Source organism: Nilaparvata lugens, chromosome 3 (genome assembly GCF_014356525.2).
Source record: "Nilaparvata lugens isolate BPH chromosome 3, ASM1435652v1, whole genome shotgun sequence".
Taxonomy (NCBI): domain Eukaryota; kingdom Metazoa; phylum Arthropoda; class Insecta; order Hemiptera; family Delphacidae; genus Nilaparvata; species Nilaparvata lugens.
The window spans coordinates 94,446,921-94,474,188 of record NC_052506.1 but is presented as its reverse complement, the minus strand read 5'-3'; the positions used below and the strand labels follow the sequence as shown (position 1 = coordinate 94,474,188).

At 36.1% G+C, this 27,268-nt stretch overlaps 1 protein-coding gene across 3 annotated transcripts in view; it reads right to left on the bottom strand.

Moving 5' to 3' along the window:
* Window positions 1-27,268, bottom strand: part of LOC111049630 — a 311,297-nt gene that overhangs the window by 194,173 nt on the left and 89,856 nt on the right. For all 3 annotated transcript variants that reach the window (XM_039425126.1, XM_039425128.1, XM_039425127.1), the window contains 2 exons: window positions 22,570-22,777; window positions 20,151-20,220 (listed from right to left, as the gene is read on the bottom strand). In XM_039425126.1, the coding sequence (XP_039281060.1) occupies window positions 20,151-20,220; window positions 22,570-22,777 (278 nt within the window). The remainder of the gene's footprint in view (window positions 1-20,150; window positions 20,221-22,569; window positions 22,778-27,268) is intronic.

Sequence of the window (27,268 nt, the reverse complement as noted above, 5' to 3'; positions counted from 1 at the left end):
ACTGATAACGAAAATGCTAAAATATATAAAAATATTCTTCTTAGGGTCACGCATAGAAACATGTCAATATCAGGTGATGATCTAATAAGCGTCCTGAAAACCAATATGAACATCTATGATAATAATTTGAAAAGATTCCTATTCAAAACAAACTCTAAATACCGAATGGGTTATTGCTTGGAGCAGGGTGGAAGTTACGTAGAATTTCAAGAGGATACTTTAAAATTCTCTACTAAAGAACGATATGTTTTAGTCACACGTAATACTACACTTATGCTGAATAGCGAATTAATAAAAACTATAAATAGAATAACTCTTCATGAGTGTAAACTTCCTAAAATAAAATGGTATGACGGTGTTCCCGGCTGTGGTAAATCTTACTTTATAGTCTCGCATCATGAGCCTGGCCAGGATCTAGTACTCACTCAAACACGGGCAGGTGTTAAAGCAATCCGTGAAACTGTCATTGAAAGGTATGGTCGAAAACATTGTGATCGTCTTAAGCTTGATTACAGGACAGTTGGCTCATATATAATAAATCATAATCAGAATAAAACATACAATAGAGTTTTTATTGATGAAGCTCTACTTATGCATGCGGGTTACATCGGTTTTATTGCTAACTTGAGTAAGGCCTCAGAAATAATTGTAGTTGGTGACGCAAACCAAATACCCTACATTGAGAGAAGTAATTATGCCACAAGATGGCATAAAATTTCAGAATTCTGCGAACCTTTTACAAAACAAACGGTAACTCGTAGATGTCCTATCGATGTTTGTTTTGTCCTTCCCACTGTCTATGAAAATATTACGACGCTTAATGAAAGAGCTATCTCAATTCTGCCTACTTACAGAAATGGGGAATACCATCTGATACAACCCGACACTTTGATATTAACATTCACCCAAGAGGAAAAACTTATGGTGGGTGATACTATGAAGTGGAGAGAGGATGTTGCACTTCACACAATCCACGAAGCACAAGGGCTAACTCATAAAAATGTTGTTCTAATCAGAATTAAGTACAAGGAGAATGAAATCTATAACAGCATGCCCCATGCGATTGTTGCCTTGTCTAGACACACTGAAACTTTCAGGTATTTAACAACCAGTCTGGTAGATGATGCTGTGTCGAAGATGTGTCTTCAGTGTCGAAGATGTTCTTAATATTTTAGAAACAGAAAATGAGACAGATGTAATCGACGACTATTTGAACTATCACTTCACGAGGACAGAAATAAAGATGCTGAGTGTTTCAATGAAAGATGCTGAGTTAGTCTATGAATATACGTAGTTCGAATGCTAATTTCGATCAGTTTATTTGCTGCCTCAATGAATTGAAAACTGATATTCACATTATAATATTAACTGAGACCTGGTTGACTGCAGATATGCCGTTCATTTTCAACATTCCTGGATATACGGCAATAAATAAGTACACTAAACAGAATAAATGTGATGGATTATGCATGTACATAAAAGATTGCATAAATGACTTAAGAATTGATGATTTTATTGTGAAGGTGATTGGGGTTTATAGATCACCAAGTAATCAAAATATTGATAATTTTCTTAATAGTCTGAGTAATGAAATCAGTAAAATTCCTAATGGAATAAATGTATGTGTGGCGGGAGACATGAATATAAATACACATTCAACTAGTGTTCCTGTTCAAGATTATCTGCATATTTTCAATAGTAATGGCTATAAGTCTTACATAACTGGTGATACCAGAGTAACAACCACAACTAATTCTCTCATTGACCACATTTTTTATGAAAATTCAGGCAACCATTCTATGTCCATTAAAGGAGTTATATTTAGGACAACCTTAACTGACCACTACGCGGTTGTACTGAACTTGGTGAAGGTTCCTATCAATAAGGTAATATAAACGTATTGATAAACACATTAACTACATAAGTCAGGCACATTCTTTGCCTGACTCCCAATGTGACTGTTCGTACTCCTCTCCTACATTCAAATCAAAATTTCTCAAATATGTCAGCTTCTTCTCAATCTATGAATTTTTTAGGCTTGTCTCAGTTCCCGGTCCTGAACAATTCAATTTAGATGGTCACTGTAGTAAAAATAATTTTCACTATTCTTTTGTAACGTACAAAGCATTGGGAACAAAATTAATGAAATCAATATGTTGAACAATAAACATAATTTTGATGTGCTTTGTATATCTGAGCATTGGTTGAGGGCGAACACGTTAGAGTTGGTTAAAATACACGAGTTTTCACTTGTATCTGCTTTCTTCAGAAATTCATCATGAATTTGCCGGGATAATTATGAAAAAACTAAATATTATAATAATAGCTATTTATAGATCACCGAGAGGCAATCTGAATCTCTTCCTTGAAGCTTTAGAAAAACTTATTGTATATTTGAGAGTTAAATATAAAAATAGATATAATTTTATAGTAGGAGGGGATTTTAATGTGAATGTTTTGTCTGCAAACTCTGAAACGTCTGACTTGATTAATCTCTTGAAGTGTATTAACCTAACTCTCACAAATTTTGAGTCTACTAGACTTGACTCAGCATTGGACAGCATTGCGACAGACTTGAGCTCGGAATCTTTTTCGGTGAAGGTGGAACCAGTTGCTTTGGGTGATCATGATGCAGTGTGTTTTCATCTGAAATCGGATTTCTTGATGTATCCACATGAACAACCCTTTAATATTCCTCATAAACGGAAATTGAGACCAATTACTTTGTCTGGACTTGAAAGCTTCTGCTCGCGATTGAGTTCAGTTGACTGGTCCAAAATTATTACATACGGAAACGCTGAGGAAAACTTCAATGCATTTTTTGACAGATTTCAGGAATTGTTCCTACAGTCTTTCCCATTTGTTAATTCTAGTCTGAGATCTAATAATTTAAAAAGAAAGAAATCTTACCTTTCTTCACCTGCTATGGAAAGTTTGAGATGTTATGTGCTGATTGCATATGACAAATTTAAAAAAGACAGAACAGACTCAGCCAGATTAACGTATAATAAATTAAAAAGACTGTACAAATATGAGTTGAAGATGACACAACTAAAATGCAATGCCAACTTCATTGAATCAGCCAAAAAAAATGTGTAGCTGCTTGGAAAATAATTAGAAAAAGTTCCAAACCACCTCTGTCAAATTCAACATTGGTTTCCGCCGAAGACTTCAATAATTTCTTTGTAAATACTGTCTCTGAAATGCGGGAAGCAATTGAACCAGCTAATGTGTCAGCTGAGGAGCTTTTAGCGTCTTCTCCCGGATCCAAGTTTGAGTTTGGTCTGAGGGAATTGTCATCTAAAGAAATTGCAGATATAGTATCCAAAATTAGGTCATCTATCAGTAAAGATATTTATGATCATTCCAGCTCTATGATAAAAACTGTCATAAATGTTATTTTGGAACCATTAACTTTTTGTTTCAATGCCTGCATTATAGAGTCCGTTTTTCCACGGATACTCAAGCATTCCAGAACAGTGCCTATTCATAAAAAAGGTTGCAAAAATTCACCCAAAAATTCCAGACCCATATCCATCCCACCTATTTTCAGTAAGATATTGGAATATGCTGTTGCTAATCAATTGTACGAGTTCCTTGAGAGAAATAGAAGTTGAAAAAAAATTTGACAGTAAAAACTACACAGGTGTTGTACTTTTCGATCTGAGTCGAGCTTTTGATGTTGTTGATCATAATATCTTAGCGGAAAAACTCCATCATCTTGGTGTACGTAACAAGGCTCTAGAATTTCTTCAATCATATTTGAGAGATAGAAGTCAGACTGTGTGTGTGAACTCCAGTCTCTCAAGTCCTCTATCTGTTCCTCATGGAGTTCCTCAAGGATCCATTCTTGGGCATCTACTCTTTATAATCATGATGAACGATATTGAGTACAGTATTGGTTCTAAAGTCGTCTGTTATGCTGATGACTCATCCATGGTAACTGTGGATAGGGACTTGAATGCTTTCCAGCAGAAAATGATCAAGTGTCAGGATGAGGCTGCAGTGTGGTTCTGTGCAAATGGTTTGCTTCTGAATAGAGATAAAACTCAGTTGTTGGTGCTTGCAATGAGACAAATCACTGAGGTCGCTGAGGGTGCAGGAAGTGGCAGGCTTCTTGGTCTCACACTTGACCGAAAGCTTTCTTGGAGTGAGCACATAGATATGCACATAGTGTATGCTCTAAACTCTCTAGATCCACATACTTGCTTCGTAGTCTAAGGGAATCAGTCCCCAAAAAGTATCTGAGGTCATGTTACTTTGCGTTTTTTCAAAGTGTCTTTGTTTACGGTCTGGAACTGTGAGGATGTGCCCCAGATGTCCAAAAGGTACTCCTTTTGCAAAAGAAAGCTATCAGGATAATCTCTGGTGCCGCTTATCTTGAACATTGCAAGCCTCTCTTCATTAAGGAGAAAATTATGACAGTATATAGCATGGTAGCATTTAGGCTTCTAATGAGTGTGAAGAGGAAAATAGACAGTTTCCTTTGCAGAGATGAAGTGCACAGTGTTATAGTACAAGAAACAGATATAAAATTGATGTTCCTTATTCTGTGTATGATTATATAAAATCACTTAATTTTACACATGTGTTTCCAAGTTATTTTATAGTAATTGTATTTTTACCAATGTATTTTAATTATAATTAGTATTATATTGTATTGACGTTTCCAATTGCCATTTTTATGTGCTCAAAGGAATAAAAGCATTCTTATTCTTTTTCTTATTCTTATTCTTATTCTTATAACTAAAACTAACTATCATGCACTATTGGAACGCATAAGGAATGAAGATTGGGGAGAAATCTATACCGTGAATGGAAGCATTGACACTATTATGGATAAATTTGTCGATCGTTTGACCAGTCTCATCAATCAATGCAAGAAGGTAAAAGTGATACTGTAAAGCTTTTCCTGGGGGAGTCACTCTCACCTCCAAGGATAAGTTGATACACATATAAAGAATCAGATGTGGAATGTAAATAGTCCCACATCACTGGCCAAATCATGTAGTGCTGTATCTAAATGCCTCACGTTGGGCCGGCAAATCATGTAAAGCGGTTTTTTACACGCCTCACATACGTAGAGTGAATCTTGCACTGAGTCACCAGTGTCCAGGTTATAAATTTTATAACTGCGTGCGTGGACGCTAAATATACACCAGACTGATTGGTTCACTACAAGATTCAATACAATTGTCGGAATCATGGGAGGCCTAAACACTCGCACACCCTTGATTCTTCTTATGACAGATTGTATGCTGATGAAATTTTTATAAGTAGTGTAGCGATCGCTAAACACTGAATACGGATACCTTAAAATGTGATGAAACAACATACAAGATCATACAGGTCAAGCAAAAATCCCGATGTAGATAATTTACGGGACTGCGTCTCTAATAAGTTCCGAAGATTAAGATAGGGTGCAAGGACCAGATATCGTTCGGAATATATTTCGAGAACAGAGTCTTGTCGGGTTTTAAGCTCTATTGTAGGAAATTATATGATCTCCGGCTGCATCTGCTGTACAGTTGATGTATTCGCTCCTAAGTCGAGGTTGGTAACAGATAAAAGCTGATATATGAGCAGGTAAGGACAAAGAATAAATATCTCGATCTGACCCCACTCACTACATCCACTTAGACCTGTTCCAATATCCAGCTTAATTCAATTATTTCAATGATCGTATTCGATCGGTTCTTGATAATGTAGAACGTATCAGACACAATAATTGACAGGCTTAAGAAATAATCGAACTCAGAAGACGAATTAACAAAATTGAAATATATTATAATAAAATATATGATCACACAGTGCAGATTCGGAATTTGATTTACAGATTGATAATAATTTAGCATTAACAAAAGAGTTAAAAATGTTCTTGTGCTTGCATGACACCATGCATGATTCGACAGGATTTTACAATTGATAGAATTTAATAGTTTTGAATAAATAGTGAAATAAATTATAAAATATCTTGAAAAAATGCTCGAGGTCGTGGTTCTGCAGCGGAGGATAGTTAATCAACTACAAGTTCTTATAAATTCTAAATCAGATAAATTCTAGGCTCCTAATGACTAATAAGCGCTTGTCGGCGTGGCCAATAATTTAACGAAGAAAATTTTATATCTTTCTGCACTGTAATACTTTCGAAGCGTAGATTGGGGCCCCTTTAAATTTTACAACCCATGTGAAACTCCTTGGCGGTCGTGGTTTTCTTCTTTAGATCAAAAACGTTTGATCGGCAGCGGGTCCAGGCTTCGGTCTCAGCACGTGGGGAATTTCAATTTAATATCTCCTTCACCAAATTAATTAAGGGATAATTTAACTTTAAACTTTTGATTTATCGATTGATGAACATAGATTTACAAATAACAATTAGAATAGCCTAAAATATTGGCTCACAAATAAAACATATATATAAAATCGAACGAAAATCTTACAAATAGGTCTTGGTAACTTTAACGAGGTCTGAACGGTGAGGATTTCAAAAGGGAAGTGAAGTCTCTTTCTCAGCTTCTTGGCTAGAACTTTCTTTCTGAGAATCCCGGTGTGATTGATTTGCATGAAAATTTGCCATTGGTAGAACGATTGTGACGTAGACGTGACGTCAGTGGCAAGCAATAGAATATAATTCCTTTAATTACGATAATAATTCAATTTATATAATTCTTAAAACTGCTTAATCTCCTAGACATAGTTCCTCCTATACAATGTACATGTGCTAGCATATATGATAAGGCAGGTTTGTTGTCTGATAACAGATTAACATGTGTTGTTTTCAAACGATCACCTTTTTGGTGCTATTTCTATGCACTATGAGTGCCTTAGACTTGCCAAAGAGATTCAATCATCATGTGGTTCAGTGGAAATAATAATTAATGAATGAATATTCTTATACAATTTTTATTATGTCTGAGACTGTTATAATTAATTTCTGCTGTTTTTATCAATAATATAATGTTCATGCTATGACCTAGTTAGTTACAATAATACTTGACATTATAATATAATTTTTTAAGTAATAAATAATTTTAACGATAATACATACATTTTGTTTTTTATTCGAAATTCTTGGTCCTTTATTGATAGTTTTTTAATTTTTTAGAAATAATATTATAGCTTGCATGAATCTGGCATGACATTTTACAATATGTTGAATCAGTCAGCTGTGTTTGAGCTGCTTTAAAACATCTGATCAATAGTAAACAAAGTGTAACCTCAAAATTCAATGAGTAATTCATAAATGGTTCGAGCTTTATTTGCAGAATAATTATGATTTTATTAAATAATTCTTTAGAAAATATTCAGTACAGAACGGTACTCTTATCTGATATACAGTTACTGATAAGGAAGCTTTATCGCTCGGTCGCTAACTATTCCTTTAGCAAATTCTCTCATTTTAAAAGGGTAATCACAATTTTTCTCTCTTCTCATGAGGTCTATTTAAAAAATTCATCACAATACCTAACAGACTTCGTCCCCTGAAGCCCTGGATATCTGAAGGCATCATAAGATCAATAATCATGCGGGACAAAATGCATTCTAGACTCAGAAGAGATCCTAATAACAATATCTTAAAGAATGAATGTAAGGCTTATCGTAATGGTTTGAATAAGATCATCAATCATGCAAAGGAAGTCTACTATGAAAGGGAAAATTGAAAATTGTAATAACAACAGCATGAAGTTGTGGAAGTGCATAAACAAAGTTATAGGTGAGGCCAGTATCAAAGAAAAGAGTACTGAACTTGATACTCACTCCCTAAACAATTATTTCACAAATGTGGGTAAATTACAAGCTCAAACTATCAATATCCCTGATAATACTGGTGATCGATTTCCTGCAATACAGATCGATAACACGTTTTTTATGAGACCAACGTGCCCAGTTGAAGTTGAGGCAACTATTAAAAATCTAAAGAACAACTGCAGTCCTGGTATTGATGGTCTAGGTAATATTACGCTGAAGAAAATAGCCAATTTTATATCTCAACCTCTCGCTTTCATTTTTAACACTCTTGGGGAAACATGAAACCTATGACACCAAGGGAAACACCCGGTCTGAGGGACCTCTACATACATTTAGGCTATACTGTTTTTCCTCTGTCTTATGAAACAACTATCATTTCTATGTAAAGAGACGGTTAAATAGAACAATTTTATCCAGTTCAGTATTTTTTTTGATGAAATGAAAATCAAAACAGGAATAATATGATCAATGTTAGCTACAAAAAATATGAAAATTGAAAGTTCTTACTAAATTAGATATTGTCAAAGATAAAACGTTCAATACAACACACACATTATAATATTAGGTTTTTTCATTGAGAATGCTATTCAAATTATTTAGGAGATTCCATTGTTAAAACTATAATGAAAAAACTTAATAACCATTCATGAGAGGAAAAAACTAATAAGCAAAAGTGTAAGCTATCTTCAAAACATAAAAATTATAAAAAATGACCAAGTACAAACTAATTTATACTTCCATTATGATTTACATAATGGAATCCTTGTAAATTATCCTTATATTTTTACTCCTCATAACTGGTATTCAATGTTCTTTCAATTTACTTGCTCTATTTTGAACACTCTAAACAAACCTTTCGACTACATTCACCACAGATAGGCTTTTCACACTTGATGCACATATACGCAGTTTTTCTCTTCTTCTGGTAAGGACAGGTTGAACAAGTTTTTCTTTTCCCCATTCGGTGACAAGCTACTTCTCCCTGCTGCTGCTGTGCTAGATCTTGATTTTCTTCTCCTAATGCTTTTTGTATGGTGCATTTCAGTTCTTTTGGGAGATTTACGTTTGATGCAAGTCTTGAACGGAGGTGTGGGATGATCATCTCATTTGCTAATTGTTTTATAAATTCAAACCGTGCCATATCAGGAATGTCTTTGAAGCTCATTTAAAGGATAAAAGAGTTGACACTACTGATATTCAAGAGTCTGTATAAAACAGCTAAAGGCCAAGGTCTAGTACGGGGGCTTGAAGAAAACACAGCACACTTCATGTCCAGTAAGTCTACACCACATTTTGTTCTGTTGTAGTGCGAAACTATTTCAGGCTTATTATTTATTGTATCAATGGAAGAAGTGTGGTGCATGCTTGAAACTAAGACCACTGCTCTGTTTTTCTTGGGGACAAAGCTGACAAGGGTGCAATCCTTTTTGAAGCCATGAATGGATGAGCCAACAGGTCTGTGGGGGTTTTGAAGAAACTCCAATGGGATTTCTCTCTTATTTCTTCTCATAGTTCCGACGTAAGTGAGATTTCTTTTAGACAACTCTTTTACTAGTTCCATTGAACTGAACCAATTGTCAGCAGTAATATTCCTATTACTCCTGAGTATTGGTTCACTGAGTCTTATCACTGATTGTGTAGGTACACTGAGTTCTTTTTCTTCTTCAGACAGACCTAAACCATCACTGCCCTTCCCAGTATACAGGTAAGCATTCAACAGATACGAGGTCTTGCTGTCAGCCAAGCACATCACTTCAATGTCATATTTTTTTGGCTTCTTTGGCATGTAAACTTTAAAACTACATCTTCCTCGGAATGGTATGAGCATTTCATCAATAGTCACTTCAGAGGAGACGCAGTACACACTTTGACAGTTTTTGATGAATAAATAAAATATTTCTGATATCGGGGCTGCTTTGTCTTGTAGTCTTCTCTGAGCACGAGTTTCCATGCTATCAAACTTTAGACAGCTGATAAGAACCTTATAACGTTCGACTGACATTGTTGCTGAAAATATTGGGCAGCTGAAAAGGTCCTTGGAGAACACACTTTCTATTGTTTCGTCATTTGATTTCAAAATGGAAGTAAGAAGCAACAAACCAAATAAGGCATTTATTTCCTCAATAGTTGTGTCTCTATAATTACTAACATTGGTATTCTCTCCTAATCCAGATCGAACAGTTTGAATCTTTTTGTTTGTGTTGACCAGAATTTTATCCATAATATTGTCATCAAAGAGGAGTCTCCATAATTGAACTTTGTTTGGTTTATTTCCTAACACTCTTGCTGGGCCTCTGATTCCTGGAAGACCAGTATGCACAATATTCCTAGCTGGTGTCCTAACATTAGTTGGAGGTTGATTGCTGTACCAAACACTTGGAGGTCCGAAGTCTTGCTTTCTCATTCTCTCTTCAAACACTTCAGGCAAGCCATCAATACGATTATCATCAGCAATAGGCTCATCTAATTCCAAAAGATTGTCATCTTCTGATTCTTCACTTGTATCTTCCTCTCCTTGATCATCACAATAATCTCTCATCACAACCTCTTGAGCAGGAGCAGTCCATGTCGGATCTTCATCTGAGTCGTCTACTTCACTTCCTGATGACAAATTCAAAAATTCTTCGTCATCTTCAGGATGTAGAAGCCTTCGAATACAAGCACCAAAATCAGAATCATGTGGGTCAAAAGATTGACTATGTCCTGGACAATCCATTTCAATATTTTCATAACTTCACTACAGAAATATTAGAGTAAAAATTCACTGACAAAACCAACGTACATTTAAAAATAAACTACTAATTACACCAAACGGTGTACGCGAATAACACAAAGGGAAACACCCAGTCACACAGACCGGTACACAAATAACTCACAGGGAAACACCCGGTCACACAGACCGCCAGACTTTTGATAAACAATACATTATTCCTGAACGAGTATTTGCAACCAACTGAAAACGGTGGCAAGCTCTTAGTAACAGTGTAGTGGGAAGGTACTGTGAAGGTTGGCGACCCTGCTTCATAACTGTGACCACAACAACAAAACTTAAATTCACTGGGTGCCTATCAGACCGATGTTTCTCTAAGAGTGTTAATAGATGCTTTGAGGAGGGATATTTTCCCGAGCACCTCAAATCAGCCAAAATTAAACCTCTATTCAAACAAGGTGACCCGACTAATCCCTGTAATTATAGACCGATCAGTCTTATCAGCAACCTTGCTAAAATATTGGAAAAACTAATTACATAACTTTCTCTGCAAATAGAGTAGGGCAGCCTAACGAGAATCAAGATTTGAGACTCCATTCTCAGTGCAATTTAAACTTGGGTAATTGTGATTGTCCCACCATTAATAAAGTCAATAATACTAAGTATTTGGGAATTATAATTGATGAAAACCTTAAATGGGATGTTCATATTAAATACATATGTAGAAAAATCAGATATTTATCTTTTAAATTTTACCAAGTTAACAGAATTCTTAATAAGAACCACCTGAAAATGATGTATCATGCTCTAGTCAAGTCAATTCTGCAGTATGGCATAGTTGTTTGGGGAGGCTGTTTCAACTGTCATATTGCTGAATTATTTGTAGCACAAAAACTGATAATTAAAACTATATTAAGCAAACCCAGGCTCTATCCAACGGATATGGTTTTTAGTTATTTTGAGGTCATGACTATACGTCAATTATACATAAAAACCGTAATTGAGTACTTAATAAAATATAGATCCGATTTTCCTCTCACAATAAACTCTACTCTTGATTATTATAATCTAAGGGCCACTGCCAACAAATATGTAACCTATAACACTAATATTGAATGTATAAGGAGGCAATTAATTTACATAGGTACTAAAATAATAAACCTCATCCCAAATCACTTTCTCATGGCCAATAAGATCAGCGGAAAAATTAAACTGGATATAAAAAACTGGACATACAGTAATTTCTTCTTCCATTTAGATATATGACTCGAGATTTCTGCTCCAGCATTTTTTTTCTCATTAGTTTTTCATTTTTCAGTGGACTCGCTTAGCTTTATTTTGAGTACCACCTATTCCTCTGTTTTCTTCCTTCCCCCCCATTTCTCCCTTCCTTTTTTCCTCATTACTTCTCTTCTCTTCTTTGCCTGCCTATTACATGGGAAACCATAGTTGGCTAGGTATCTTCCTCTCTTTTTTTTTCTCTTCTCCAACACACCCAAACACTAAGCCCATGGTTTTTCATATTTGTTACACTTTATTGTGTTTTATTTGTTTCGTAAATCTTTGTTATTTTGTTTTGTCTTGTTTTGTGTGTTTTTAATAAATTGAATTGAAAAATTGAATTCAGACTCTTACTGGAGGAAAGCATAGATCTCAATGCACACTTTATAAGTAAAGATCAACTTGAAGGGGAAATTGAGAAACTTGTGACCTCCATTCAGCAAGCAGCCTGGGCATGTACACCAGAAATAAAAAGGAGGACTCAAGGCAACAACTATCCTTCTGAAATAAAAAATATTTTATCACAGTTGAGAAGAGCAAGACGAAAATGACAAAACACTAGGGATCCAAGAGAGAAGACTGTGCTGAACAATAATTCATCCCAGCAGCTCAGAAGAGGAATAAAAAATCTAAAAAATGAAACATTTTCCAAGTATCTCACTGAGCTGACTAATGAAAAAAGTACCTACTACTCCCTATGGAAAGCTACAAAGTGCATTAAAAAGACTTCAAGCAATTATTGAAGTGGAAAATATGATCAAGAGTAGCATCAAAACCAGGGAGGCACCAGGGTTTGATCTCATAAATGGAGATGTATTGAAACAGCTTCCTAGCACTACCTCCGTAAACAAAGCCGTAGTGCATTCATGTGACGTCAGCACAGGTAGGGCTCCTACACCAATAAAAATTTGTTGATTTCAGCTGATCTATATCAGCTAGTGTTTTTACTGGTGTAGGAGTCCTACCTGTGCTGACGTCACACGAATGCACTATGACTTTGTTTACGGAGGTAGTGTTCCTAGGAAGGCTCTCTTGAAGTTTACATTCCTCATAAATACATCTTTTAGGCTGAGATATGTCCCAGATTAATTGAAATTTGCAGAAGTCATAATGATTTTAAAGCCTGGAGAAGCACCACATGATGTTACATCTTACAGGCCAATCTCTCCCCTATCCGTAATCTCATAACTATTTGAAAAACTGCTTTTGAAAAGATTATAGCTTCATTATGAGTTCATTTAATGAGAGCTTATTTCACATAATAATAACAACGGGTATAAAAAGCGAAAATGTCAAACATAATTGAAATCGAAACTAATAACAGCTGGCATAAAAAACAAAAATGGCAATCATAATTTTGAAATCGAAACAGTAGCTATCATCTTATCTCCATCTGATCTAATATAAACAAATTATAATAAGATTCACATCAATGTTTCAGCTATATTTGAATGGGAAGCATTGATGCTATTAATGAGGTATACTGACAGTTTCAAGTGTATATCAACGAACTGTTATGCATATTCTCCAATATTTTTATCGAAAGCTATTTTCTATTTTCTTTGGTAAAACAACTAATGTTTGGGAATAATTGATTCATGGGGAAAGCGCCTTACTCCTATGGAAGATATTTTTACATTAGGAAAAGCAACAACAGCTATTTGGCCGTTTTAATAAATAACCTCTTTCTTTCATCAAATAAAACATGGATTTCAATAGCAGCTGTTTCAAAACAGCTGATTTATTTTGTTTTAAATAAGATAATATTTAAAAGAACTTATAAGCTGAAAATTATTTTCAGAAATATTTTAGCTCACTGTTGAACAAAACAACAAACTGTAAGTTAGGCCTACTGTAATCACGCTGTGGTTTTTGTTTAATCTATTAATGAGTTATTTGTAACGATTTCACTTTGATTTTGAGTTGAGTGTTGAATTTCTAAAAAATGGCATGTAATTCTAGACATTATTCATACTCCAAATTAGCTGACATGCATTTAATATATGGAATTGGACACTACTGTAATAGTACTGAAGCAAGACGTTTGTATCAAGAGAACTTTCCTAACCGAGTATGTCCAAGTTCAGGGTTTTTTGCCACTATTCATCCACGTCTGTCTGAAACAGGTTCTTTGATATCCAAAGAGCACATTTATGCTGGCAGACCCCTATCTACTATGAACGTTGAGTTAGAAGAGCAAGTTCTTAATGAAATTTATGAACATCCAGAGAAGAGCACGAGAGAATTGTCAGTGCAGTCTAATGTCAATCAATCTATCATTTGGAGGATACTAGAAGAGCAACAATTACATCCATACTACCTATAGAAAGTTCATACTCTATTGCCACGAGACATTATTCCCTGTGCTGGTATTTGCCAATGGTTTTTAGTAAATTGTTAACCCAAACTTGTTAACAACCGTTTCATCTACCGACGAGGCACACTTGACGAGAACAGCTATTGTTAACATCCACAACCTACAAATTTGGGCAGATGAGAATCCTCATGTCATCAATCCTAATCGTCCACAACATCAGTTTTCAGTAAACATTTGGGCAGGAATCATAGGAGATCATCTACTTCTGTTCGAGCTTCCTCCAAGGCTTAATGGCATAATCTACTTAAACTTTTTGAGAGAGGAGCTACTTATCTTACTTGAAGATGTACCTCTTCAGTTGCGCCAGAACATTTGGTTTATGCATGATGGAGCTCCAGCACACTTCAGTGTTGCTGTTCGTGGACACCTGAATCACAGCTTTCCAAATCAATGGATAGGCCGAGGTGGGCCAGTACTATGGCCAGCTAGGTCACCAGACTTAGATCATTTGGATTTCATCTTTGGGGACACTTGAAAACCTTAGTATACAATAGACTACTCCGATTGATACCTTGAAGAACTTCGAATAAGTATTTTGAATGGAATAGAAATGATAAAGCAAACTCCTGGAATATTTGAATGGGTCTGACAACCGATGAGAAGATGTCTGAACATATGCATTCAGAACAATGGAGGTCACTTTGAACATCATCTTTAGTCTTTTGGTATAAGTTTAATGTCATTTAGATAATATGTTACTTTCATATAAAAATAAGACTTTTCATAAAAAACCGAATATTTTATTTGCAATCAGCTACAACTTATGAGTAATTAGTTCTCTCCTCATAAAACAGCAAATTTTTGTGGTGTAATGTACTACATGAAAATACATTTTATTCAACTTCTATTCAAATTAAGTTTACACAGCTTACATGATTCTTTTTAGAATCAAATTCTCTACAATTTTTATCGCGAAAAATTATTTGTTTACTGGTCATTAAAGGGCATCAAACATAGTAGTCTGTGTTTTTCTACTTAGATTTTTTGCATATTTCAAGTTTTTTCTCAAAAACTACTCACACTACAGCTTCCAGACTAATTTCATTCAATTTTTCAGATATTTATCCATATGAATCCAGCATACGTTTTTTAAAAACTAATCCCCAAGCAATTCAGCATCGGTGTATTTCACCAGAGGAACTGAATTCCGGACGAAAACTTTCACTCTGAAAAGCTCGCTAATGAAGCGTTTATGGATATAATTATGTTTATAAGAATTTTTTTCTTATTTTTACCTCTACTATCACGTATAAAATTATTTTACCATAATTAAGAATCACCCTGTAGATTGAAAAAGGATAAAGCATTCAATCTTTTACAAGATTGGGGCATAGTGTCATCTGGAACACTTGCTGAGCTGAGAAGGTTGTTAGTAGAACAACATAAGAAGATGGCAGTACGTTATCCCAGCCCAAGACCTGGCATAATGAGCGGAAGCAGTGGGGAAACTAAACACTCGGTGACAGGTATTCATACTGAGGTTAGAACCAATATTCACACAAACCCTCTCATGGAACCAGGGGCGGTATGTGACAAATTAAGAAGCTGGGGACTGTCTTTTGATGGCCAATCAGATGCTTCCAGCTTCCTAGAAAGGCTGGACGAAGTACAACAAGCCTATGGGCTTACTGGCAACCAACTACTAGTTGCCCTTCCTGAATTACTAGTTGGTAAAGATACCCTATGGATGCGTAATCGTCGTGACCAGTGGAGATCATGGGACAATTTTGTGACAGATTTCAGATCACGCTACAATCCACTTACTTATGAGGAGGACCTCGAGAATCTAATCCACACGAGGAAGCAAGAGAAGGTGAGTCATTTGACGAATTTCTTGAAGATGTACTGACACTGATGAGGCGTCGAGGAAGTTCCACAGACAAAAATAAATTACAGAGAGTGTATAAGAATCTCCTCCCACAGTACAAATTGTAAGTTATATTCGGCAATCAGATGTTTATAGTATCAACGAATTAGAAAAATTCGCGAGGGAGTATGAACAAATCAAAGCAGAGGAGAAACAGATTAGACAGAATTCGAGAGTTCACATGACTGAGGACACGAAAAAGATTACAAGGCTCAAGGTTGAGACAGTTATAACCCTACTAGTAACAGACCATCACTTAGTGAGTCTGAACCCATGTGTGGGCAATACAAGAGACCGGGGCACTGGAGATCACACTGTTCCGATATCCCACCATGTAAAAGGTGCGGAAAGAGAGCACTGGAATGTGTCTGTGATATGCAGAAGGAGAATAAAACTCCAAATAAGACAGCAGTGATGTGAACAGCACACAGGATTCCTGTAATTGAAGAGTCATCAAGGGACAACAGACTATTCATTACCGTGACAATCGGTGGTAAAAAGTGTCGGGCATTGCTAGATACTGGTGCTGAAGCTAATTATATGAGTAGCGAGGTTTATGAAGTGATCCGAAAAATAGGGATGATAAGGAAGATACCAACTCATCACCACGCGATATTAGCTGATGGACGATCTACCCCATTAAATGGGAAGCTGACAACTAATGTAACTATGGAACAAATCACAGTTCCACTAGCAGCGTCTATAATGGAAGGACTTGGACAAGAGTTGCTATTAGGCATGGAGTTTATGTGTGAAAACAAAGTGAATATTCACACATTTACGAGAGAGGTGGAGTGGGATCCTCCCCAATTGAATCCTTCAATTCAGCGAATTATGTCACGATTGCTCTTATTGAGGACTAAGCCAACATCAGTCCCAACAATAGCGGCTGTAGACTCCAAATCTCCAGACAACAAGAGTCGCAACAGAAGGATGTTCAAGCAGGCTGGTTTGAACAGAGTCAAACCCAATGCCTTGATTGATTGAAAGGCAGAGTTGTCATATATTCCAAGACAAGCATCCTGGGATGACATAGTTGATCACTGTGATGGAATAAACAACTCTGAACGACAGGCCACGATTCATGCTTCAACTGTCAGAGCAAAGACTTCGAACTCTCAGAAAGTTGTGAAAGTTAGGATGGAACGAATGCCATCTCATGGCAAGTCAGATGTTAGCCTCATGGTCAACACAAAGAGGATAACCCAAGGGGGGAAATCATTCTGTGAAGACAATACAACACTTCCGCCACGCCCAACAAACAGGAAGGTGGTAAGGAAAGATTCAATGCCACCATTGACTGACATGGAGGTGGAAAAGTTGACACAGCCTTAGACTGTCGAAGAGATAGTCCCACAGGATCCCAGACCAGGCCCATCTAAAAATATGTGTCTAGTCATGTGCAACCAAGTCTCAACACCAGGTAAGCGCAAACGGGCTGGCAGGCTACATATAAGAGTCCGGTTACCAGATGGACGGTGTAAATATGTGCCTGTTGACCAGGTATAGATGATGCTCATAGTGAGTGGCATACACCTCTAAAGGTGATGCCTGAGCGGCGTACACCTCTGAAGGTGATGTCTAGCTGGCTCAAGCCAAGCCTTTTGAGGTGGTGCCATAGATGGCTCTGATCCACCCCCCCCCCCACAAGTAGGAGTGGGGTGTCAAAAAGTAAAATTGTGACAAGAAAATAATTAATAATATTATTGAAAGACGCTCGGCTATCAGCAAGCTAGCTGACCGTGGAGATAAGGAGGGTACCAATGGTGCACCATCTTCTGTGCATCAAGATGATTCTAACTGCCTCTGGCGGCGGCGCAACTCCATCCCCTCTACTTTAGGGGAGTATTCAAACGCCGGACGAGCCCCAGACCGCAGCATTCTGCTCCCAACCTTCCTGCTCCTTGTACAGCAGCCTGTTGGCTGCTGTACGTCCCTGTCCTCTTCTCCTGATACAGCAGCCCATTGGCTGACGTATGTCCCTCTCCTCTCATCCTCCCAGGGCACAGCGGCCCGTTGGCTACCGTCCCTTTCCACCCATCCTCCAGGGCACAGCGTCCTGTTGGCTGCCGTCCCTATCCTTCCATCCTCCCAGGGCACAGCGGCCCGTTGGCTGCCATCCCTATCCATCCATCCTCCCAGGGCACAGCGGCCCGTTGGCTGCCATCCCTTTCCACCCATCCTCCCAGGGCACAGCGGCCCATTGGCTGCCGTCCCTATCCTTCCATTCTCCCAGGGCACAGCGGCCCGTTGGCTGCCGTCCCTATTCTTCCATCCTCCCAGGGCACAGCAGCCCATTGGCTGCCATCCCTTACCGTCTATCCTCTCCGGGCACAGCGGCCTGTTGAACGCCGTCCCTCTCATCTATCCTTCCTCTTCCTACTATACTGCAGTGGAAGTGAGGCCATAAGGCCAATACAAAATTACCTCGAAGTGGTGTCATCAGAGTAGAGAGCGACCTTCATGTCGTCAGAAGCACCAGGAGGTGCTGTTTACACCAGCTAAGGTACAAAGAAGCAAGAAGAGGAATTTCGACTTGCCTCCTTTCCCCGCCCACATTACGACTGAGCTAAGTCATTCAGGAGTAACACCTGGGTATCAATCACCTACCTCTGAAGGTACTCAGGGTGTACGTGATAACCTTATAATCAATTTCAATGAATGAATTTTATTGGTGCCAAAATGTAGTTATAACATCATTTAAAGGATATCATTTAACATCTATTTAACTCATCAGATTATTTGGAAACTTTGAAAATTGAAAATTTTTAGTTCTATTTCTAATATGAATTGTATGTATGTATTGTATTCATTAGATGATTTCATGAGAAATCATCTAATGAATACAAATTAAGTATGTTATTTATTCTAGCGTTACTAAGTAGTTGTGACTTGTGTTGCAGGTTTTTTGTGTTTGTGTATTCTCGAATACTCATTCAAGGATTGAGCTGTGAATATGCCTTACTGTCAAACGAGGGTTGTCGAATTTTCCGACCGAAATATCCGGTGATATTAACCCGATGCCATCACCCTTCACCGTAATCAATCATCCTTTGGACACCGGACTCGAGGATGACAGATCTCAGATAAGTACTTGATACCCCCCACTAAAATATCAGATGTGCCCCCGTAAATTTGGTCTCTTTAAGACATTAGTATTTGATCTCTTAAAGACATGTGTTGGTCTCTTAAAGACAGATTTATTGTTTGATTATTCATGTAAAGATGTTTTTATAATACTTTTGATATTATTTTCATTCAAATAGGCAGTCCTCAGGGCCTAGCACAATTTCAACAACTAAGCCTTCTCCGACAAAATCATTTGTCACCAGGAGAGTCTCCGGTCTAGGTGTGATATGCATTCCTCCTCTTCTTAATTTATAATAGAGTTTTGACATACTTCTTACAACTGCTGACATATAATCACATAATAAATAGAAATTATCCTAGAACAATAATATTATACTCTGGAGTGTAAATTCCCATGAAAATACTTGTATACCTTAGACCAGTTATAGAATAGACAAGCCCTTTTGTATATTCATACTGAAAGTCGATGAAGTCAACATCTATAGTGAGGTCCACGTTATAATGACAGTATTTGATCAACTTTGGTTTTGCTATCCTTGTCTATCATTCGACAAAGCCGGTGGTACTATCCATTTCTAGGTCCAAAACGATGCCAATCATGTTTTCAACGGTGTAGAAATATAATTAATTAATTCAGAGTATCAGCATCGCTATTTTTCTATCTTTATCCACTGCCATTATAACGTGGACCTCACTATACTGTCATATCGCCCCATTGTGACGTCGCATCAGATAGAAAACTTTTCTGTAGAGTTTGTTTACATTGTTTTCCATAGCAAATTGTGTCTATTTCAGCGGGAGTGCAGCGAGAGTTTACCATTTTTATAAATGATAATTGACTTCCATCTGAAATAATAGACCCAATCTGAAAGTTTCCTATCCGATGCTGACGTCACGATGGGGCGATATGGTAGTAGATGTTGGCTTCAGATGCTAGACTTCCAAGCGTGTCTATTCTATAACTGGTCTAAGTCGTATACCAATAAACTTGATCATAGAACATGGAAAATAGATTATCTGGTGACCAATAGAATCTATGAATATTATTAGGCCTTCAAGATTATTATGGTACGCACCTCTTCAGTTTTGTATTCAAACTCCCGACGTAAATTTTTGTGCTATTATCAGGAGCTTTTTGTTCGAATTCTAGAATGACAATAAAATGTTCAATTAATTGATGGAAGACGTGAATAATCGAACAAAATGAAAGTGTTGTAAAAACAGATTAATTCAAAGTTTGTCATTATTCCTTAGTTTTCCAGTAGGCGAATCTAATATTGAAGAATCTAATGAAAAGATTGGAAGTCAACGAAAGGTAAAAGAGGAGAAAGTTCGGAACACGATTCTTGACTCCGCAGCTAGAAGAAGTTATCAAAAGTCACAACACATACCACCTTGCTAAGATGGTGGGTTGGTTTGAAGGTACAATTTTTGTTTTAAGCATAATTATATTGAAAACTCAAGGATATTGATAGATAGATGATACAATATCATTATCAACTGCGAATGATTGGTGAAGGAACAACAGGCTTAAAGCTCGAAACTGGTCCTTTCCCAAATTTAGATAGAAATTGTTCAAAAATACGACAATAATGTAACATTAATTCCTATACATAATCAGATTTTATTGAATTTTGAAGACTTGAATTTTCAAGTGTTATTTAATACTCACAGTAACATACCCACTTTGTACTGAAAAGTTTGATGTGTCAGATTTTAATGTACTTTTATTTCATTTTTGAATGATTTTATGGTATATTTAAATGTGAATAACTTTGAACCGGTATGAGATCGATATGCGTGTTTCAACATTCATTTTTTCTTGAAATTCTGTATCGAAGTTATGTATCAAAGGACCACCTTCCCACTCAAAAAAATGGAGTTGGATTCCAAATGGCGGTTCCAATATGGCGGAATAAATTTTTGATGTGACAGAAAAGTTTTCTTTTATTTAAATAGGATCCCCAATCAGACCTATTGTCAAATATCCCTTTTAAAATGGATATTCCCCATAGGAGTTGCTGGTCTCTGCCTCCCCAGGTGGCGGATAGGGGGATGCCTCCTAGATACAGTGGGTACCGGGTAAATGAAATACCAGGGGTGGACCAAAACCAGCAAAAAAACTGCTGTTTTGCAGATGGACTTCAAAGGCTAAGGGAAGAAAACCCTAACAGAAAATTGACTGCTTCCTTGTAGTTTGGCATTGATTTATCAAAGGCTAAGGAAGAATACCTAATAAAATTACTTGGTCCTCCAGGTAGTGGTTGGGCGGTGGACCAACAACCCCTCCCCACAGAATAATAATAAAGTTACGAAACCTCGAAATGAGCCTCGGATTGGATCGGACTTACGGGATAAAAGAGATGGAAGCCAAAAGGAAAATCGACTGGAAATGGATTTGAGAATGTTTACATCGAATGTTGGTACATTGTACCGTTGTAGAGCAATGAAACGTCTGATGGAAGTCATGGAGGGAAGGCAGAAGACCTCCTGATAGACCAAGGTTGAGGTGGATGGATCCAGTTGCTGGAGATGCAAGAGTTGTTGGGTTCAGGAATTAGAGGCGTGCTGCCATGAATAGAGTAGAATAGAGGCGAATGTTGGAGGAGGCCAAAATCCGATTTAGATTGTCGAGCCATTGATGATGATGAGAAAAAGTATTCAGCAGTCTCAATACTTTTCACAAAATCTGTATATTAGTATATTATTATTAACGTATAGTACGGTAGGTGGAAGTTGAGAGTGCGAGGTGCGCAGTCTTAATTCTCAACTCAACCAGGTAAATACACAATTCTTCTATTCCAACTACTTCTCACATTGGATTGTACTATATACGTATTACAGTATATACTTTTTACATGGATTGGAGATATTATTGAATCATCATCATCATACATCATGGACTAGGCTTCTAGGGCCTGTTCCGGTGTCCATCTTTTTCTCGGTCTTCCAATGTCTCTTCTTTCATCCTGTTTTAATTCTCATGCCTGAAATCAAAGTCGATTTGGGGGCATAGCAGGTGATTGGTCCATTTTATTCGGTACTGTTTGATCACATTCGCCCAAGGGTTGAACCACAGAGAACAAAGACCACAGTATCTAATCTCCATAAGTTAGCAAATGAATATTAATTATCTTGTAGTTTTTGATTTTTGTTTCCTTCCTGACACCTCTTCTGTGTCCTTCCTATATACACCTTTCAAAGCACGATGTATAGTGCCATAAATCATATTAAATGTAGCTATATTTTGAGGTATATAACATTCTCAATCAAAAGACGCATCACAACCAAGATAATTTAATTTATTTACCTGTTCTATAACGGCGTTGTCGGTGACTATCTTAGAACGTAAGGGCCACTTGCCTAAGAATGCCATAACCTTCGACTTCATACCCGAAATTATCATATTGAAGTCTTTACTGGCAAGCTGTCATTTTTAAATGGTCAGTTACAGTTTGTCTTGAAATTGATGAATATAATAAATAATATACTCACCATCTTGTAGGAAATTCAATACAGCTTGGTCTTCGGGATCGATATATTTGATTTCAATAATCTCATAACCAATTCCAGAGGTTTTTGCCTCCCCAAAAAATACGGAGATTCTGTCGTTGTATGAGAGATATTCAACCGGCCGTGGAATTTCTCGGTACGATTTCATTGAGAACTGGTTCTCTATCCTTATAATTTTTTTTTGTGTACTCTGGTGAGAAAAAAATGAAGAAATTCATTAGAGGTAGTGTGTAGTGTCACTGAAATGGTGATCACAGCATCACCATTGTAAGAATCATTTTAAAATATCAGCAATCAGTATCCCTTACAAATTCCGTAAATATTTCCCATTTAATCAATGCTGACCGTTATTAGCTCGTGTATCTATTTGAAATGAATGAAACTAAGCTCAGATACTGCATTTAAATATATCTCAAGAAATAAGAACGAAAGTTCAATAAAGTGAAGTGAAATAAATAAAAGTAATCGCACTAATGAAATTAACGTAAGTGGATTAGAGGAAAGTTGAATGAAAGTAAATAGAGCTCAATGGATAGTAAAAGGTTTCAAATCGAAAAGAATGATAATAATTGGAAGATTGAAAGTCATAACAATCATCATATTGTACATGAATAGCATTTATGGAAATTAAAACTAATTTTATAAATAATATAAACAAAAGTTCGAATTGAATTACTGAGTCTTATTGAATTCCAATTGAGTTCAATTATTAGCATTATATTTTATACTAGCATTATATTAATTCCATTATATTATAATAATTCTATTATATTATACTAATACTATTAGCACCTGATCAACATTGTCTGATTCCTTGTCTGCCATTGGACAAAGCAGATCTCAGAATCAACAATATTGATAACTGATCAGATTGTCCGAGATATCTTGAATCACAGCTATGCATTATAGGGAAGGCAGTGGAAACGGAAAAGTGGCAACAATGCCCTCCTGTCATTTCCACTGACTTCGCATCATGGCTTGGATCTCAAAACAGAAATATTTATTCATTCATTTCTATTATAGACAAATAAGTAGTCAAATTTCTGAACTCAATTTGTAAGGGGTTCTGAAAGATAACCTAATATTCCTAATTTATATAAATATCTGGTGGATAATTAACAAATAGAAACTCGGATGCTTTACCGAAAAAATGTGTGGTGCACTCACACAACTTTCCTTGCCGTTATGAAAATTGATCCCTTGACGCTAGTATTCACGCGCATCTCAAGTCTACTATTTAAAGATCTGAGCCAGCTGGTGACAGGACAATACGCTGGAGACACACGAGGTCTGCTATCTCTCTATAGTGAATGATTTAATAAAATCAACAGTTGCAAACAGTTTGCAATCGAATAATCACATTTTCTCGAATTTCGAGCTTATTTTCAATTTTAGGTGAAAATGTTACTGAACGCTAATTGTAGAGATTTTTTTAATCGCGAATTTTCTGTTTAAATTGTATGTGAAGCTTGGTAATTGGGAAACTAAAATCAAACTTTGCATAGATGGGGCGGAGCTCCTGAATTTTTACAGATATGGGACTTGAGGCAGTTGATAGAGCTTATCAATAACAACTATTCTAGTTGTAAATTTTATCAAAATCGTTGGAGCCGTTTTCGAGAAAATCGGGAAAAACTCTGTCTTTGACAACATTTTCGCCATTTTAGCCGCCATATTGAATTGCATTTGATCGTGATTGTTCGTGTCGAATCCTTATATTGTAAGGACCTTAAGTTCTAAATTTCAAGTCAATCCGTTAATAGAGAGATAAGATATCGTGTACACAGACGCACATCACATACACTTGTGGCGAATCATCTGATTGCCACCTGTGATGTTTTCAACTAGCATAGCGTCGCAGGTTATAGGAAACCTCGTATGTTTTGAATTTTATTTTTTTCAGGAGAGCAAGAAACAACTTCAAATTGGTGGTATTTCATTGAAAAATTATCAAAAAAAATTTTTGTACATAATATAGCTTTTAATGTTCCATATTAGTATCCTATGAATATTCAGTCCATTGCAATGGTTTTTGAAATTATAATAAATAGAGAATGAATATATTGTCACATAGGAGGAATTTCACTGGTAGAAGTCACATAAGAGACTTTCCATAGCTTGTTCCATAGCTTTCCATAGTTTGTTTCCATAGCTTTCCATAGCGGTCATTGTTAATTTCATTGCATGGCAACAATCAAGCAATTGAACAGGTGTGATGATTCTAATCAATACAGGGGTATTAAATCTTGGGCTTGTTTCATAAAGATTTAGGTTCCCTGTAATACCGGAAAAAGCCGGACACACAGTAGATGTATAAATGTTTTCACATACCACTTGTAAATTTTCATGAAAATGACCCCTGGTATCACAAAATAATGAACTATTTTTCAAATTTGGAATCAGTTCATTTACATTCTACAATGTTAATGTGCTTTGTATGAAGAAAATCATAAATATGAAAAAATAGTGCTAACAGAAGTAGAAGAAGTGCTAGAAGTAGTGCTAACATAGATGTTGGAAAGCTGGAAGACAAACAATTGAAGAGAGAATTTGAGCTGAAACTACAAAATAGGTTCCAAATGTTGCAAGATCTAAAAAATAGAAGAGAATGACATAGAAGGTGAGTGGAACAACCTCAAGAAAAGTGTGACAGAAACAGCCAAGGAAATATGTGTGGGAAAGAGAAGAGTGAAAAAGAAACCCTGATAGTTTGATGAGGAGTGCGAGCAGAAAGTAACAGAACGGAAGGAAAAGATAAGGATCTGGTTAAGTAGTGATACTGCTGAGAATGAAGACAGACACATGGAATCAAATAGAGAAACGAATAAGATATTAAGAAGGGAAAAACTAATTTTTGTAAATAGTTAAATTGATAAAGCAGAACAAGATAGTTCAACGAATAATGCAAGAGACTTTTATAGAGAAATAAGGTTTTTTGAGAAGGGATTCACACCAAATCCTTATGTGGTCAAGGACAAAGAGGAAGTTGTATTAACTGGAAACCAGAAAGTGCTTGAGAGATGGAGAAAATATTTCTATGAACTGTGTAATATTATAATTTTTAATAGTTATCAAAATCACTAAATGAAAAGATTTTATAGGTCTCAAGCAAACAGCTGTATTGCTATCACTGGGTGCGATGTCAACAAACTCGAGATTAGATAATAACGGGTATCCAGGCTACAGTTTTGAACAGCCAAATGGAAAGGAGAATGTTATTGCTATTTATTTAATAATATAAAATAATACATTTTTGAGGTTGGGTTCTATGATAATTACTGGTCGGCAAACTAGATAATTGGTCAAGTCGTATGAATTGAGAAGTAGCCAGACACCTGTGGCAAATTTAGTTGCATACAAATAGCATTAGCTTAAAATGTGATCAGAGGGTTGGTAACAAGCATGGCATGTCAATGTAGAAGGAAAAACGTTTTAAATAATACAAAAATATTTATTATGTCATACGAGCATGAACAAAATGTGTAAAATAAATAAAAATATTAAGGAAATGTGGTATATCCTACTCAGCTCATGAATACATTTGTAATTTTAGAATAAGCCAATCAAACTACAGTAACTGACCAGAGGTAAAAGCGAGTTAATTCAAAAATAAACATTATTTATTATATAAATGATATGAATTTGTAAACTATACAGTACTCAGTTTATGTAACAGATAGCATTCACTTAAAATGTGATCAGAGGGTAAATAACAAGCATGGCATGTTGATGTAAAAGGAAAAAAAAATTAATAAATGCAAAAATATTTAGTATAATATGAATTAAAACAGGAGACACGATATAAATAGATTGAAAACACTTAAAAACTTACATTAGAAATGGGGAAATTTTCGGAGACTGAGTCTCCTTTCTCAACTGTGCACAGACTGCATTCTTGAATCCCAGTTTTGAAATATTTAATATTTGAAAATATTAAACATTTTAATATTTTTTATATAAAAATATTCATTATGTCATACGAGAATGGACAAAATGTGTAAAATAAATAAAAATATTAAGGGAGTGTGGTATATTCTACTCGGCACATGAATACATTTGTAATTTTAGAATAAGCCAATCAAAATACAGTAACTGACCGGCAGTAAAAGTGAGTTAATTCAAAAATATACATTATTTATTATATAAATGATAAGAATTTGTAAACTATACAGTACCCAGTTTATGTAATAGATGAAAAATGAATATTTAAAAATTATAATATTTGCTCTTTATGTGGTAACCTAGCAGATTAGCATTGACTCTATTAAATCATATTGTTGCATAGTAGTGAGGCTAGGGACAGCTCCAATCGGAGTCAATATTTAAATGATTATATTTGATGTTTCAAATTCAAAAATATGGAAGTATAGTCGTGGAAAGAATAGGGGAGATCTAAGTCCACTTGCTTGCCAGAGGTCACCGGGAACAGCCACCAATTTATAGAGCACAAGATCCCTTTTTAAAGAATTGTATGTTTCAAAAATCTAAGTTTGAATTCAAAAATTAATTTCATGAGACTCAGTAAAGTCGTAGTAAGACATGAGTCACTTAATTTAAATATCCCCATTGGAGAAGACAACAGCAGCCCACCAGAAAGGCCTAGGACATCGAAAAGAATCCGGATTGCAATCATAATTTGTGAAAAATCAACACGGTGGTAGTTGTGTGTTATGGTCATATA